Source organism: Sinohyriopsis cumingii, chromosome 11 (assembly GCF_028554795.1).
Source record: "Sinohyriopsis cumingii isolate HCF-2022 chromosome 11, ASM2855479v2, whole genome shotgun sequence".
NCBI classification, from domain to species: domain Eukaryota; kingdom Metazoa; phylum Mollusca; class Bivalvia; order Unionida; family Unionidae; genus Sinohyriopsis; species Sinohyriopsis cumingii.
The window spans coordinates 33,505,746-33,520,521 of NC_142971.1; the positions used below are offsets into that span (position 1 = coordinate 33,505,746).

At 35.0% G+C, this 14,776-nt stretch overlaps 2 protein-coding genes across 3 annotated transcripts in view; one reads left to right on the top strand and one right to left on the bottom strand.

The window, feature by feature from the left end:
* Positions 1-10,345, bottom strand: part of LOC149787882 (monoacylglycerol lipase abhd6-A-like) — a 35,413-nt gene extending 25,068 nt beyond the window's left edge. Inside the window, exon 1 of one of the 2 annotated variants that reach the window (XM_089974125.1) lies at positions 10,211-10,345. The gene's annotated coding sequence lies outside the window, so the exon portion shown is untranslated. Of the gene's footprint in view, positions 1-10,128 lie in introns of both variants that reach the window. The other variant, XM_089974126.1, reaches the window with a different exon arrangement.
* Positions 10,346-10,399: 54 nt separating this feature from the next.
* LOC149787883 (dnaJ homolog subfamily C member 2-like) overlaps positions 10,400-14,776 on the top strand; it is a 48,085-nt gene continuing 43,708 nt past the window's right edge. Inside the window, exon 1 of the mRNA XM_089974123.1 lies at positions 10,400-10,539. Within this exon, the coding sequence (XP_089830249.1) occupies positions 10,470-10,539 (70 nt within the window). The 5' untranslated portion in view covers positions 10,400-10,469. The remainder of the gene's footprint in view (positions 10,540-14,776) is intronic.

Sequence of the window (14,776 nt, forward strand, 5' to 3'; positions counted from 1 at the left end):
ATATGCAACAAAGAGATTTGTATGTCCTCATATTTTCACAAGTATATAGTATTGAAGAATCATCTAAATAGATGTTGATTTATATAAATTGTAATTCTGGTTACATACGAAAATTGTCCACCCACCCCTTTCCTTTCAGAAATGGATCATACAACTTTGTAAGTGATATCCAGGACTGCGGACTGAGTAAGACAAATTCCTTGGGACCACAACGGTCAGGGGTCCACCGTTGTTTCAATTTATGATTCACTGGGACCTATTGGATAATTTTTCCTAGGGTCCACAAATCCTGTCTGCTCTCCTGGTCCTTTCTCATGCTTTCTGTGCTCATATCTACTTTTCTGTTTTAGGCAGGTTATTGAACTATTTACTCATGATTTTTAAACGTACTATTTCTGTGAAGGCTGTACAGATGTCAAACCTAAAAAAAATTTGAAACTTTCTTCACGAACATACACTATGTTCATGACAATCGCTTAAAAGTTGCGCTACGCTGATTGCATTTAATATTGGAGTGGAAAAACCCAGATCTGACTTCCTGAAAAAGGTCTATACCATACATCTTAATGCTTAGAAAACTGATATTTTCATTTGTACTAGTTTAAAAAAAGGGAAAAGCTCCATTAATTCACACAAATGTACCTCCCACCATCTTTAACAAATATATGGTCATTTCTTAAACTTTGGCTGAAAACCATCATTTAGGACTAAAGCTGTTATTGTTACTGGTCATGAACAAGCTTGTCTTTAAAAATGTTCAAGAGACTCTTCCAGTATATAACTATAAATTTCAAGTGTTTGGCATTTAATACACCAATGTTAAGTCAAAAGCATAACAAATGTACACTGTAGTTGGATAATAAACAAGCTGCCTTAAGTAGGCAGAACAGAATTCAGATCATGGAATAACAAGATTATCATAAATAGCATATTACCTGCCGACAATGTGTTTAATAGTCTTCTATGAAAGCAGTAGTTGTGAATGGTCACTCTGGAGATTTACTGACCAATGGGTCTTAATTACCAAGGCCTTGGATAAGATACAATGTCTTCAACTAAACTTAAATGTGCAGAAACCATTACTTTCTTATTACACTTAAACAATATCATGACCTGTAACTTTTAGTGCATAAAATGTAGTCTTTTTTATTATACTTAGTGCAAGATATCCACAAAGTTTGGTGAAGGAACTTACTCTAGAACAAATGTTATTCTTCAAAACCCATTTCTCTTTGTACCTTAACTGTTGACCTCCAATTAACAGGTCTCTTTCTTACCTTAAGGAATTATTTTATAATTTACAGAAGGAAATTCAATTAGTAATAACCCTTCCCCTTGAGGCCCCCAACTGTCCTAGATGTAACTGAAACAATGTGCAGCATTCCCATGACTGACACACAAATAAACAAACTGGTACATATGATTCACAGCACTGTCATGTACATTGGATGCCTGCAAACTCAGTAATTATTATGTCAGCATAATTGATACCAGTAAAGACCTTTATATACCAGTAAAGACCTTTATACCAGTAAAGACCTTTATACCAGTAAAGACCTATAATTCAACATACTAAATAAAATCAAAGTATATAAACAGAAACAAAGTTTGGTTCAATTGGTCATAAATAGGTACCTAATTATCCAAGAAAATACTTGATCTTACTTAGCCAGAAATATTTTATATGATTTAAGATTACCAATAACTAAAATAATTTAAATTCCTTTTGTCACTTGTGTAGTATGTCAGCAAAAATCTGGCAAATCTTGACCCCCCCCCATACATATGCATATTTTTTTACACCCCCATCTGCGTACAGATGCTTGACGCACCCCCTGATTTCAATAGAACAGCATATATTTAATCCATGCAGAAACCATAAAGGATTAATAATATTAACGTGTTTAATAAAACAGATAGTCCACCGACACTGAATGTCTGGCTGCATCAAAGAAATAAGCTGCGTAACTTTAAACAGTCTGTCTACTGTCCGCTAAAATTCAAACGCTCACTGAACCCAGTTGAACAGGTTACATACTGGACAAATTATTATCGAGGTTTCACCCCACCCCACCCCATTTCCTATGTGTATGTACATTATCAGTAGACCCCTCCATATGCAAGTATATGCATTTGGGTTACCCTCCTGCCCCTTCCATGCATACGTATTAAATGGACGGCCCTTAGAAGCCATGGTTTTCTATTTTAATGCATCAGGCAAAATATCACTGAGTGGATTTTAGGAGGTTATAGTTATGTAAGTATGCAAGTTAAATTAATAAATGTTTTTTACCTGTTTATTAGAATAATTATCAGATAACACTGCATGTATGAAATCATGAACAAGAATCTACCTGGATTGTAATATAAGAGTAAGATTTTAAATATGCGGCTTTTAATACCCAAAATCCATGCCTTAGTCGGTTGGTTTTTTTCATCTGGGCATTGAATATGTCAAATTTTATTAATCTTACAGTTCCAGCTGGGATTTATTAAGTCCTTCCATTAAGTGGTCAAGTAAGTATCTCTCTGGTTATAACACAGTGGTCTGGTTTAATTACCCATGACCATGTTATATATGGGACAGTGCTATATTGAGAAACACAATACGTATGGAACATGATACAGTATATCGAGCAAAAGCTTAATTAATATACCAATTGGCAGTATGTCTTAATATACCAATCTACAGTATGTCAGGCATTATCAAAATATGATAAATAATGGCATGTTGAAAAGGAAATTAAGATATAAGAATAAGCTTCACCTTGTTTTTGTTTCAACTCATTTTATTATACATTGGTAGCATTTTGGCCATGGGGTCCATAGTGATACTGTGTTATATCTGGAGTTACTTTACAATGATGCATGTTATAATGACGTAAAGCTTTCCAAATATCTGCCATACTACAAAAGCAGTGTTAGATGACAGGATGTCATATGTGTCAAATTAACTTAAAAGCCTGTAAGCCAGTGGTAACTGTAGGGGTCCAGGAAGGAAGTTGGACATTTCAAGTGGAGAAGTGGTCACAAATCACATAGTCACACTAGTTAAGTCCCCAAGTGGTCATGCAACCCAAAGAGTCTTACAGATAGTAGGGACAATGCAACTCTTAGTTTGGAAACATAGTAACTTCTCCTCCTTTCCCCAAGCTGAGTTGACCAATAGGAACTTTAATTACAGCAATAAGTCAAGATCAGTCAGTCACTGAATGTGATGACAAAAATTGCAATAAAAATAGCTGCATGCCTTATAGAGAGAGAGAGAGAGAGAATGTAAGTGAGTTCAATGACCAAGACAGTGTATTATTAATACAGCTCAATCCAGTTTGGTGTAAAGTTATTAGTTCAGTGGAGCAATGACCATATTTGAAATCTTCATTTGTATAAAGTGGATATGAAGGAGTTTTAAATATGCTACTCAATGTAGACAAAAGATATAGTGAAGTTCTGTGGAGTTTGTGTTCACCAAGAGAAACTTCATTTTTAATTGGTCATTGACAAGATGAGGCTGATGTGTAGTCATAATTATGCAATGTCTGTGAATAAATATTTCATAAACTTAAATAAGTGTTGGTAACTAATTCCCCAGTATACATGCATACATATATTCTCATTCACCTGTGATAGATACTATGAGTAGGTGTTGATTAATAAATTAAAAGAAATTTTTAAATGACAACAAATTTTCTTGTTAGCAATATTATTGACAATGGATGTGGTAACCAAAACTAGAAGAAATTGTTTACCTAGTGGTTGGTATTAACTGATCATGAAATATGGTACTGCACTTGTACATGAGTAAGATCACAGTCATCAGGTAAGTGAACAATAAAGATTATGATCGTCAAGACATCTCTCTCATAATGGGGCATAATATTCACTTGATCATGAGGTGCAAGAAGAAAATTGTGATGGAATATCTGTCTTTGTCATGGTTATTCATCTTCTAACTTGTCAATTCTAACACACATATATATGTAATCAAATTTAAACAACATACATTACAAATAACATATTATAAGTGCATGTTTCTTTTGTGCTGCATCTGATGTACATTAATTTTTAATACTGATAATCATGCAATTGTTGAAAATCCTCCTCAATGTCAGGTCCTATATTTTTTCATGCATGATCTCTTCCCCAAAAGGAAATACATAAATATATTGAATGATGATATTTCAGTATTATTCATGTTACTTTCAAGCGATGAAACTCCAGTTATAACAAATACATACTTAAGCAACTGCAATTGCCCTCCTTTGTAAATCTAACTACTATTTGTTGCAAATGCCCCTCTATACCACAATAAGTACTCACAAGCACCTCCACTATGAGATCCCGAGATGTAAAATCAATCATATAAAGAATGTGTCTTACTGCTATTACTGCATATAAGTTTGGTAATGGTAATCAAATATTGGAAAATACCAATGTAATTGAAATTTGTCTACATTTGACCTTTTAACTCCCTCAGGACCCAAGGTATGGGAGACAGTTACCCCAATTGTAATGTAACAACAAAAATTCATGAATGTTACCTCAGCAGTTTAGAAGATGACAGACAGATGGACAAATGATGGCCAATAGAACAAACAATTTACTTTTGTTAATTTGCACCCAGCAGTTAGGAGAAGATGACAGATGAGCTGGTGATGGCCAACTGATCAATTTAATTTTGTTTGTTTATGAAACTTCACACAAAAATGAGAAACCAAAAAGCAACAAGTATACGTAAGAGCAAGTGCAAAAATGTCTTCTCACAACAGCGGTTGTGTATTCAACATTACAACTCCGTATTTTAAGGTTCAAATAAAATATAAACGCAAATGTTTCGGACAATATTTTGCTAAGAAATTATAAAAGGCCATAGTGGGTCTGATATTACTTATGTAACTTACATAACTTAACGCTCCGGTGGCCTAGTGGTTAGAGTGTCCGTCTCGGATGCGCGAGGTCGTGGGTTCGATCCCTGGCCAAGTCATACCAAAGACTTCCAAAAATGGTACTAACAGCTGCCTCGCTTGGTGTTCAGCATTAAAAAGTTAGTGTTAGGACTGGTTGGCCTGGTGTCAGGATAATGTGACTGGGTGGGGCATCATGCTACATGTCTGCGGCATGATGCCCCAGTGCTAGACATCACTATAAACTGCCACACTGCAGAAATATTCACTCAATAGAATTTAACCTAGTTTGACAGTTTTTGCTGCAGAATTATGCCATTAGTTAATGAAATCATATGAAATCAAGAGTTAGATATCTTATGATATTATGTCATTGATGTTTCTTTCTTACATCAAGATAACATACTGATTTCAGATTGATGAACGGTTATAGCGTCAGCCCTGGATATGGCTGAGTCATACCAAAGACTTATAAAAATGGTACTAACAGCTGCCTTGCTAGGTGATCAGCATTAAGAGGTTAGTGTTAGAACTGCTCAGCCTGGTGTAAGGGTAATGTGACTTGGTCATGCTACAGTTTGTGGCATGATGCCCCAGTGATAAATAATAAACTGCCACATTGCAGACATTGTAGCAATATGACTGAAAAACTGTTAAAGCTGCGTTAAAAATCCAAATCACATCACACATATAACTTAACCATTTCATTAAGAAGTCCTGTGTAGTACAGCTTATTTAAATTATTTCCCAAACATTATATCATGTCCATTTGAACTACTTTACTATTGTTGGATAAAACTTCTTTGTAAAGATTATTATTAATTTGGATAGTCTCTCATAATTGAAACCATCTAAGATCTTTAAAAATTATGTTAAGCAAGCTATTAAGATGTTTTGAGTAGGGACATTATTCAGTTTTTCTTTGACAATGCGAGTCAAGTGTCCTGCCTATTTACAAAACATGGCAAAAAACCAGGTCTGATCTGGGATTTGAACCCAGTACTCCTGTCTTATTATTAATGTATCATTATGACAGTGTCTTGAGACTAATAGTTCCTTGGTCTCAAACTCGTATTAAAGGCAAGTAGTCTATCTGCTTAGACCACAACTTCTTGTACCTCTATTTTATATATTTTCTTTAATTATAAATAAAAAAATGTAATCTTAATCACTAAGGTTTATTATTTTGCTAATATCTATTCTACTGAAATGCAAACCTCTTGCAGACTGAACATTTCCAGGTTTGTATTGTTTTGCAAAGGGAAGAACTCAACTTGTGATTCTCAAAAGCCAGTATCATGGGTTACTTCCCTTGCTTTTCTTTTGAAAGAAAAGGAAAATGCTCTGTGTGTGTAATTTGGGTTTTTATTGTAGCGATAACAATTTTTTCAATCATAATGCTACGACAGCTGCAGTGTGGTAGTTTATAGTGATGTTTAGCACGAAGGGCATCATGCCACAGACATGTAGCATGATGTCCCACCCAGACACAGTATCTTGACACCAAGCCGACCAGTTCTAACACTAACCTCTTAATGCTGAGCGCCAGGCAAGGCAGCTGTTAGTACCATTTTTTATAAGCCTTTAGTATGACTCAGCCGGGGTTTGAACCCGCGACCTCCCTCATCCGATGTGGATGATCTGACCACTAGGCCACTGGAGTGGTGGAAAATACTGTAAAATGAGATCTCATTACATAGTAATCTCCCATTCATATAAAAAATCTTAGAAAAGCTTGTTCTATCCCAGCTTGTATCTCATCTAAATTCAAACAGTCTTTTTAGCAATGTACAATCTGCATATCGCCCTTGCCACATTACTAAAACTACTCTTCTAAATGTAGTTAATGTCATTCTCTCTGTGTTGGATAGCGGAAAGATAACAGTCCTCACCCTCCTTGATCTGTCTGCAGCATTTGACACAATGGACTATGATATATTACTTCACCATCTCCAGCATGTATTTGGCATTCATGATACAGCCTTACTGTGGTTCAAGTCCTACTTGGTCAACAGGACACAAATTGTATCTGCAAATGGAATACACTCCAGCCCAGTTGATCTATGTTGTGGTGTTCCACAGAGGTCTGTTCTTGGACCTGTTCTATTCATTCTGTACACTCAGTCACTCTCAAGTGTCATAGATCATCATCCAGTGTCTCACCAATTGTACGCTGATGACACCCAAATACATAAATCTAGCCACCCAACTGAAGTTGATGCTACCATCCAAGGTGTACAGAGGTGCATTTCTGATGTGAAATCATGGATGATATGTAACAAGCTGCAGATGAATGATGATAAAGCTGAGTCCATTCTGATCACAACACAAAGACTTTCTCATTCACATCCTTTACCTCAAACAATAAATATCAGCAACACCAACATTAAATTCACACAATCAGTACGAAACCTAGGTGTTACTCTGGACAGTACTCTCACATTGCACCAACATTTCATGAACATATGCAAGGCTGCATATCTTGAGCTGAGACGCATCAGCTCAATTTGCAAATATCTTTCAGTTGATGCCAATGAAACACTTGTGTGTTCATTAGTACTTTCAAGACTGGACTATCGTAACTCAATTCTGCCTGGTTCATCTCAATATCTGCTCCAGAAACTTCAAAAAGTTCAAAACACAGCTGCTCGGATCATACTTTGAGTACCACGATCAGAGCACACCTCCCCGCTGTACTGTACCCTACACTGGCTATCCATTTGATCCAGAATCAAACACAAAATTTGTTCTCTGTGCTACGTTTCACTGTTGGACTCTAGTCCAACATACCTATCCGACCTCACCTATGTATACACACCAGCAAGATACTTACGCTCCTCTTCTGACAATCGTATACTCATTATTCCCACTATGAAAACAAAGTCATATGGACAGTGTTCTTTTGCCAGGGCCGAGCAACGTGGAATGAATTGCCCACTGAACTTAGACACAAAGACAAAGTGAACTACGCCATCATAATGTTCATTAGTACTTTCAAGACTGGACTATTGTAACTGAATTCTGTCTGGTTCATCTCAATATCTGCTTCAAAAAGTTCAAAACACAGCTGCTCGGATCATACTTAGAGTACCACGATCAGAGCACACCTCCCCGCTGCTCTGTACCCTACACTGGCTATCCATTCAATCCAGAATCAAACAAAAAATTTGTTCTCTGTGCTACGTTTCACTGTCGGACTCTAGTCCAACATACCTATCTGACCTCAGCCATGTGTACACTCCAGCAAGATACTTACGCTCCTCTTCTGACAATCGTATACTCATTATTCACACTATGAAAACAAAGTCATATGGACAGCGTTCTTTTGCATACCAGGGCCCAGCAACGTGGAATGAATTGCCCACTGAACTTAGACACGAAGACACAGTGATCACGTTCAAGAGGGCTCTCAAAACTCACTTATTTCGACTGCAAGAACAAACTTAAAGACCTAATAATGTTTTCTACCTTAAATATTCTCAGCATGTTTTTTTAATGTTTTCTAATTTCATGGTGTTTGTTTCTGTAATCATATCATTATATGTTTATTATCTTATAGGTGTTGTCTAATGTTGTAAAGTGCTTAGAGCTTCTAAAGATTAGGTGCTATACAGAGTCCTCATTATTATTATTATTATTATATGTACTAATTTCTAACTGTGCTGAATCTGTATTTATATGCAATAATCAATATAATCTGTTTAGAATAAAACTCATTGGATATCTTTGATGATATAAGCCTGTTAACTAAATTTTACAGTAAATCTATCAGAACTTGTTACTAAAGTGCTGACAAGATCAGCCAAATCCGATGCAAGATTGCCACATTAATAGACAATTTCACTCATATTTTAACTCATCTGACATACTGATGATATGAACCCATATTCCATGTTTGATCAGTGTGGTACGAAGCAAATGGTGATGGATGTACAAATTATGAAACACACCATCGATGCAGAGCCATACCATATACTTACTTGGCATAAGGACCAGGTGATCTAACAAAAATCTAGGGGAAAGTGATTAAATATGTGAACCTCTAATCAATTACAATAATGTAATCTAGGTACTACCAGTTAGAATTAATTACAATGTATAGTTTCTGTTGTTCATATTGAAATTAATATATATGGTCAACATAAAAAGTGCAGTCAGGGGGGCCTCAGTTGGCTGTGTGATCTAAAGCACTTGCATTTACCGATCACTGCTATCTCACCTCTGTCCACATGGGTTTGAGTCATGGACTCATTCAATGTGGAAATGTGAAAAAAATTGGCAGCAGCATAGATTCCTTTAGGTCAGTTGTTGTTACCAGTCTTTTTTTCCAGGTTCTTCTCTACCAGTTATATTAGCCACCATGTATAGCCTATCTTGCACTGAGAAATGACAATAAACACAAAATGACAAAAACAACAGAGCAGTGACTAAAGTTTGAACATAAGCCTTAAGTCCAGTAAATGACCTCATATTGTACTTTAGGTATCTAGCAACAGATGTAAAACTGCCTAAGGACTTTTGTAAACCTTTCAATATAATCTCTACATGGAACCAGCTTAAACAAAAGCTTGAATCATTCAATCTCACAGAAAAAATCTGGATTACAAACATAATTTATAGGTGGTATTATAATAAGATGGTATACTCCATGGTTGCCATGGACTGTAAATAATGGGATGATAATAATAATAATAATAAGAAGAAGAAGAAGAAGAAGAAGAAGGAGGAGGAGGAGAACAACAACAACAACAACAACAACAGTAGCAGTTCAAGTATTACTTCTGGGTTGACCCTGTCATCATCACGATAGGATGGCGTGACACAGACGTGACTCTTTAACGTCGAATAGCTGAAACATTACTTTTTTCCCCGCCGAGTTAGGAAACGTCTAGTCCTACAATGTTAGACATGGCACATGTTGTTTGTGTTTTAGTGCTATCACCCCCACCCCCAAACAAAACTATCAGGTGATGTGTCTTACGTTGTAGGACTAGAAGACGTACAGTTTTCACTGGTTATCATTTATAAATGCAACGGCATATATTTGCAATTAACAAAAATAATAGAAATTTTTGATACTTTATCACTATACTCATCACACCTCCGTACAAATTCCGTCAAAAGATCACATACGAACAAGCAATATTAAAGTGCCTCATTTATTTCTTTTAACCTTCGTGCATTTTTTTCTACCGTTAAGCAGAATGTACCCTAATAATCTTACCTCAATTCTGAACATAGGTCACATAGTCCATTCAGAAAATGAAAATCCACAGTCACACAAACGGTAAACAATGATTACCTACCTCAAAAATCGTACAAAGGCTTTTGCACTGGACTGGAGCTGCTATATTTAGACATTAACCATCCGTAGTTTAGCCATGTCCAGTTTATGAATCTTCAGACGGGAGGATTATTTAAACCATCTGGTGATCAAACGCTTGGTGATCAGTAAATAGCTATTTGGATAATAAGCGTTTATTTCATGCCAGGGTTGATGTTGAATATTTTAGATTAGCTGTGTGACACCGACGTGTGTGGCAATTTAATTAATTGTATTTCACCATGACAGCAGTTGTGTTTCTACCACCGGCGCCGGAAGAATTTACAACATGTATTACAGGAAAGATTTCAGGTTGTAAACTTATAACTAAGGAACACATGGTAACATGTTTCCGATAATCACATATTTTCGATGATTCATCTGCATGGTTTTAAACATGGTCTTTATATCGGCAGATGTAAATTATAGGACATGATGATTTACTTACAGTAATCAAGAGGTAAAACACATACATTTTGATATTTCTTCGAAGCTGTTCATCCATTATTTAATATAATATGCAAGTATACCGGATAGTCCTTCAGGGTAAGATGTATCACATTGTATTTATGTTTTGGCGCTACTTCTTACTGCCTAAATAACGGCATTGTATAGCGTGTTCCACCGTCAACGGACAGGTGAACGAGAGCTAACATTTTTAGGAATATCTGACACACTTGGCAGGACATATAGACAATCTTCCCCAAATTTAAATCCAATTGATTATACTTACTTTGCTGTCTTTATCCTGATGAAATCAAAATCTGATAGTACCAAACGGACTCATTTTCTTGTTCCATTCAGCTGGTTGGAATGCAATATAAGCCGGGAAGGCTGAAATTGGATTAGGTTGAAGAAAGCGTCTGTAACAAAACAAATACAAATATACTAATAATGAAGAAAGTGTTTAGATAGTTTTGTTTCATTCAAGATATTTTAAAAACCTTTTTAACCAATTTTGGCATTCTCAGCTTTCATCACTCTCCAACCAACTGAAATTTAAGTCTATGAAACTTTAAAACACATCCATTTGCTTGTGTGAGAATTTGAATTTATTTGAAGAAAGACACCAGAGTAAATAAAATTGGACTAAATCAATATAACTTTCATTTGTGGAAAAGCTTCAGTATGTGCTGCCAGGTGTGAGAGATATTCTTGAAAATTTGTTCTCTCTTTCTGATGTCAGTCAACCTCAAAATGTGCTGCATAATGCTGTTATTAGGCAGTAAGACATTGTACCAAAACAAAAATAGGATGTGATATGTCTTAAGTGGTAGGAATAGTATTCCAGAGTGCTATAGTATCATGGGTCCTAAAGTTTGTGATCTGTAAATAAACAAATAAAAACACATACCTTCAAGATATTATATGTCTATTTATGTTTGATCTTTGCTCTATATTAAAATGCATTTAACTTCCAGTTTAAATCAGATGACTGCGGGAAATGATTGATAAACAGACACCATGTAGATTCCAGATAATGGAAAGGGAAGTTACTCTGATATCATGGTAATACCCAAAAAATATTTTTATGATGGCATATACTTGTCTATTGTTGGGAACTTGATGTATATCTTGCACAAAGTGTAAACCAACTTGAAAAATGGATGCTACTTCTATGGCACTCATTCTGCCACATGTGCTGTTCAACAGAATCTTATAAGAGAGATTAAAGAATTAAACAACTGCATTTGTAGTCACTTGTGATGGGGAGAGTAGTGCCAGGATTGTCTCTGAGAATGGACCACCAATGTGAGGCTGAAAGTACATGTTGACCTCAGACTGTTTAAACAACTCCCAATGAAAAATAAAAAATCATGTGCAAGAAGGTTTGAAAATTAACGCCTGTCAAACAACAACTGTCCATAATTCACATTTTGACTCTTATTTGATACCACAGATTCATTCACTTGGTTCATGTGATATAACTCTATGATAACATCATTGGACATTATGAGACAGCAGACTGGTCAACTAATTTATTACAGTGATAGTGATTTTAAGAAGATATAGATTCTATTTGAGAACATCGGGTATAGTCATTATCTGGAAATAGTGATATTCATGGGTATATTTTTTTTACTCGTCAGCAATCCTGAGGTTTTCCCAAAATCAGCTGGTGATGCAGAACTAGTAACTTATGGTCGTGTAGTGTATATAAGATGAATTTACGATTGGTGGTGCTATGCAGAAAAAAATACTGAAAACTTTGAATACTACTATACCATAGAACCCACAATATCATAGGAAGCTACCATACACTCCACATATTAAATTCCCCCGTATTCTTTGTAATTGGGATAAGGACATCTTTTTATGTAATACTTGTATTCCACCCATTGAATTCCCACTTAGTAATTTACAGAACACTTAGATAACCTAGAACAAGAAATAGTCCAATTGTACATGGGTATATCATTATCATTGGTAACATTCGGTTAGGTTCCCATGATATCATGGGTTCTATAGTATTTGGATTTTATAGCAACACCTATTGTTTGCTTATCTTATATACACTATATGACCATAATTTACTAGTTTTGCATCACCAGTTGATTTCAGGAAAATATCGGGATTGCTGGCAAGAAGACCGTTTAAAAAAATGCACCCATGAATATCACTGTTTCCAAACATGGTCATATCCAATGTTCTAAAATGGAATCAATATCTTCTTAAAATCTATATCACTGTAATAAATCGATTAACCAGTTTGTCATTTGATAATGTCCAAAAATGTTATGCAAGAATCAGATCACATGATTACCGTATTTGTCCAGAACAAAGAAATCAAAACTATATTAGCAAATATGAGTCAGGTTGTTAAGTATGGACAATTGTTGTTTTCTTGTTGATTTTGAAATTGACAGGTATTGATTTAATACTTTGTTTTACATGATTTACTTTTCATTGGAACAGGCGGTTGGTTTAAACAGTCTGTGGTCAACACTTTCATGCTCATGTTGGTGGTCCATTCTCACAGACAATCCCAGCACTACTTCTCTATCACAGATGGTTACAGATGCATTTCTTTAATTCTCTGACAAGTTTCTGTTGTTGGAGGATACATGTGGCAGAATAAAGGCCATGGAGGTATCATCCGTTTTTTTAAAAATATTTACACTTTGTGCAGCATATACATCTAGTTTCCAACATTATTACAAGTATATGCTATTGTAAAAATATATTTTCGTTATTACCACGATATCAGATTAATGCCCTTTTGATAACCTGGAATCTACATGGCATCTCTTCATCAATCATTTCCTTCAATCATCTGAATTAAACTTGAAATCAAATACATTTTAATACAGAGCTAAATACAACAACTAGACTGTCTAGAAGGTAAGTGTTTTTATTTACTTATTTGCGAATCACAAACTTTAAGACCCTTGATACCATAGCCACCTGGTATAACTAAAAAACAATACAATTAGGATTGACCTTTTTTCAATTTTGTCAAATGACTCACCACCCAGTACATTACACTATAAACTTTACCCTCAGTCTAATGGCTGTCAGTATAGAAACTCATCTGACATAAGAAAATAAACATGGTAAAAACAATCTACTGGTATTTGCATTAGAGTAAGGAAATGATGATGTACTCCATGTGATTACTGAGGAAAGTTAATATGTCACTTTCCTAATGGATCAAGAATGGTTGATTATGTACTCTTTATTGAAGATTTTATACCCAGTTTCTTATCACTTGATGTGCAAAACCTAAATTATACTCTGTCTGTTGCCCAATAGCCAATGTATTAAAATGTAAAATGACATTCAAAGTGAGTGATGCTTTTTACTTTATGGTTATCAAAGGATTAAAGTAAATGTGAATAAAGATGTGTGTTGAAGAACTCCATCAAACTATACATAGTATCAGAGATTTCATGGGTACCAGTTCTGACTTTATAGAACTGCATACGTAGACTGATATTCACATTCTGACCAGTAATTTCAAATAACATTTTCTTAGAGTCTTTTCTGAAGGTTGTACATGCAACACTAACTCATAAAGCCATATGAAGATAAAATGGGACAGTAAACCATAAATAATATTGCTTCAAACAATGACTAGTCCATTTGATTAAGGGACTTAAAAATCCAGCCTCATTTCAAAGAAAGATAAAAATGAGCCAATTTAAGTGGTAAATTCTTCATATTATGTAAGCAAAGAAAGGAAGTAAATAATAAAAAAAGACAGAACAGAGCTTTTCCATGGCTCAGATTCAAATTATTTTGGTCTTGCTTTTTTGTGTGGTGAGTATAGGAAATATTAACTTGTAAAATACTGTTATAACTGGTAATTAGTTTTATTAACCTATACTGAAGCCAGTTTTTTTTTGGAGTAAGAAGGAACTACGATACTTTTTATCAGTTACAACTATTATTGTTATTATCATTTTGAATACAAAAAGCAGCACTTGAGCAGGTTTTAAGAATAATGGTTTTAAAAAGACCCAAAAATAACAATTATCAACAAGATTTATGTGAACTTTTATGTTGTACAAGAGAGTGTTCTTTTTATTATCTTATGCCAGAGAGGTAG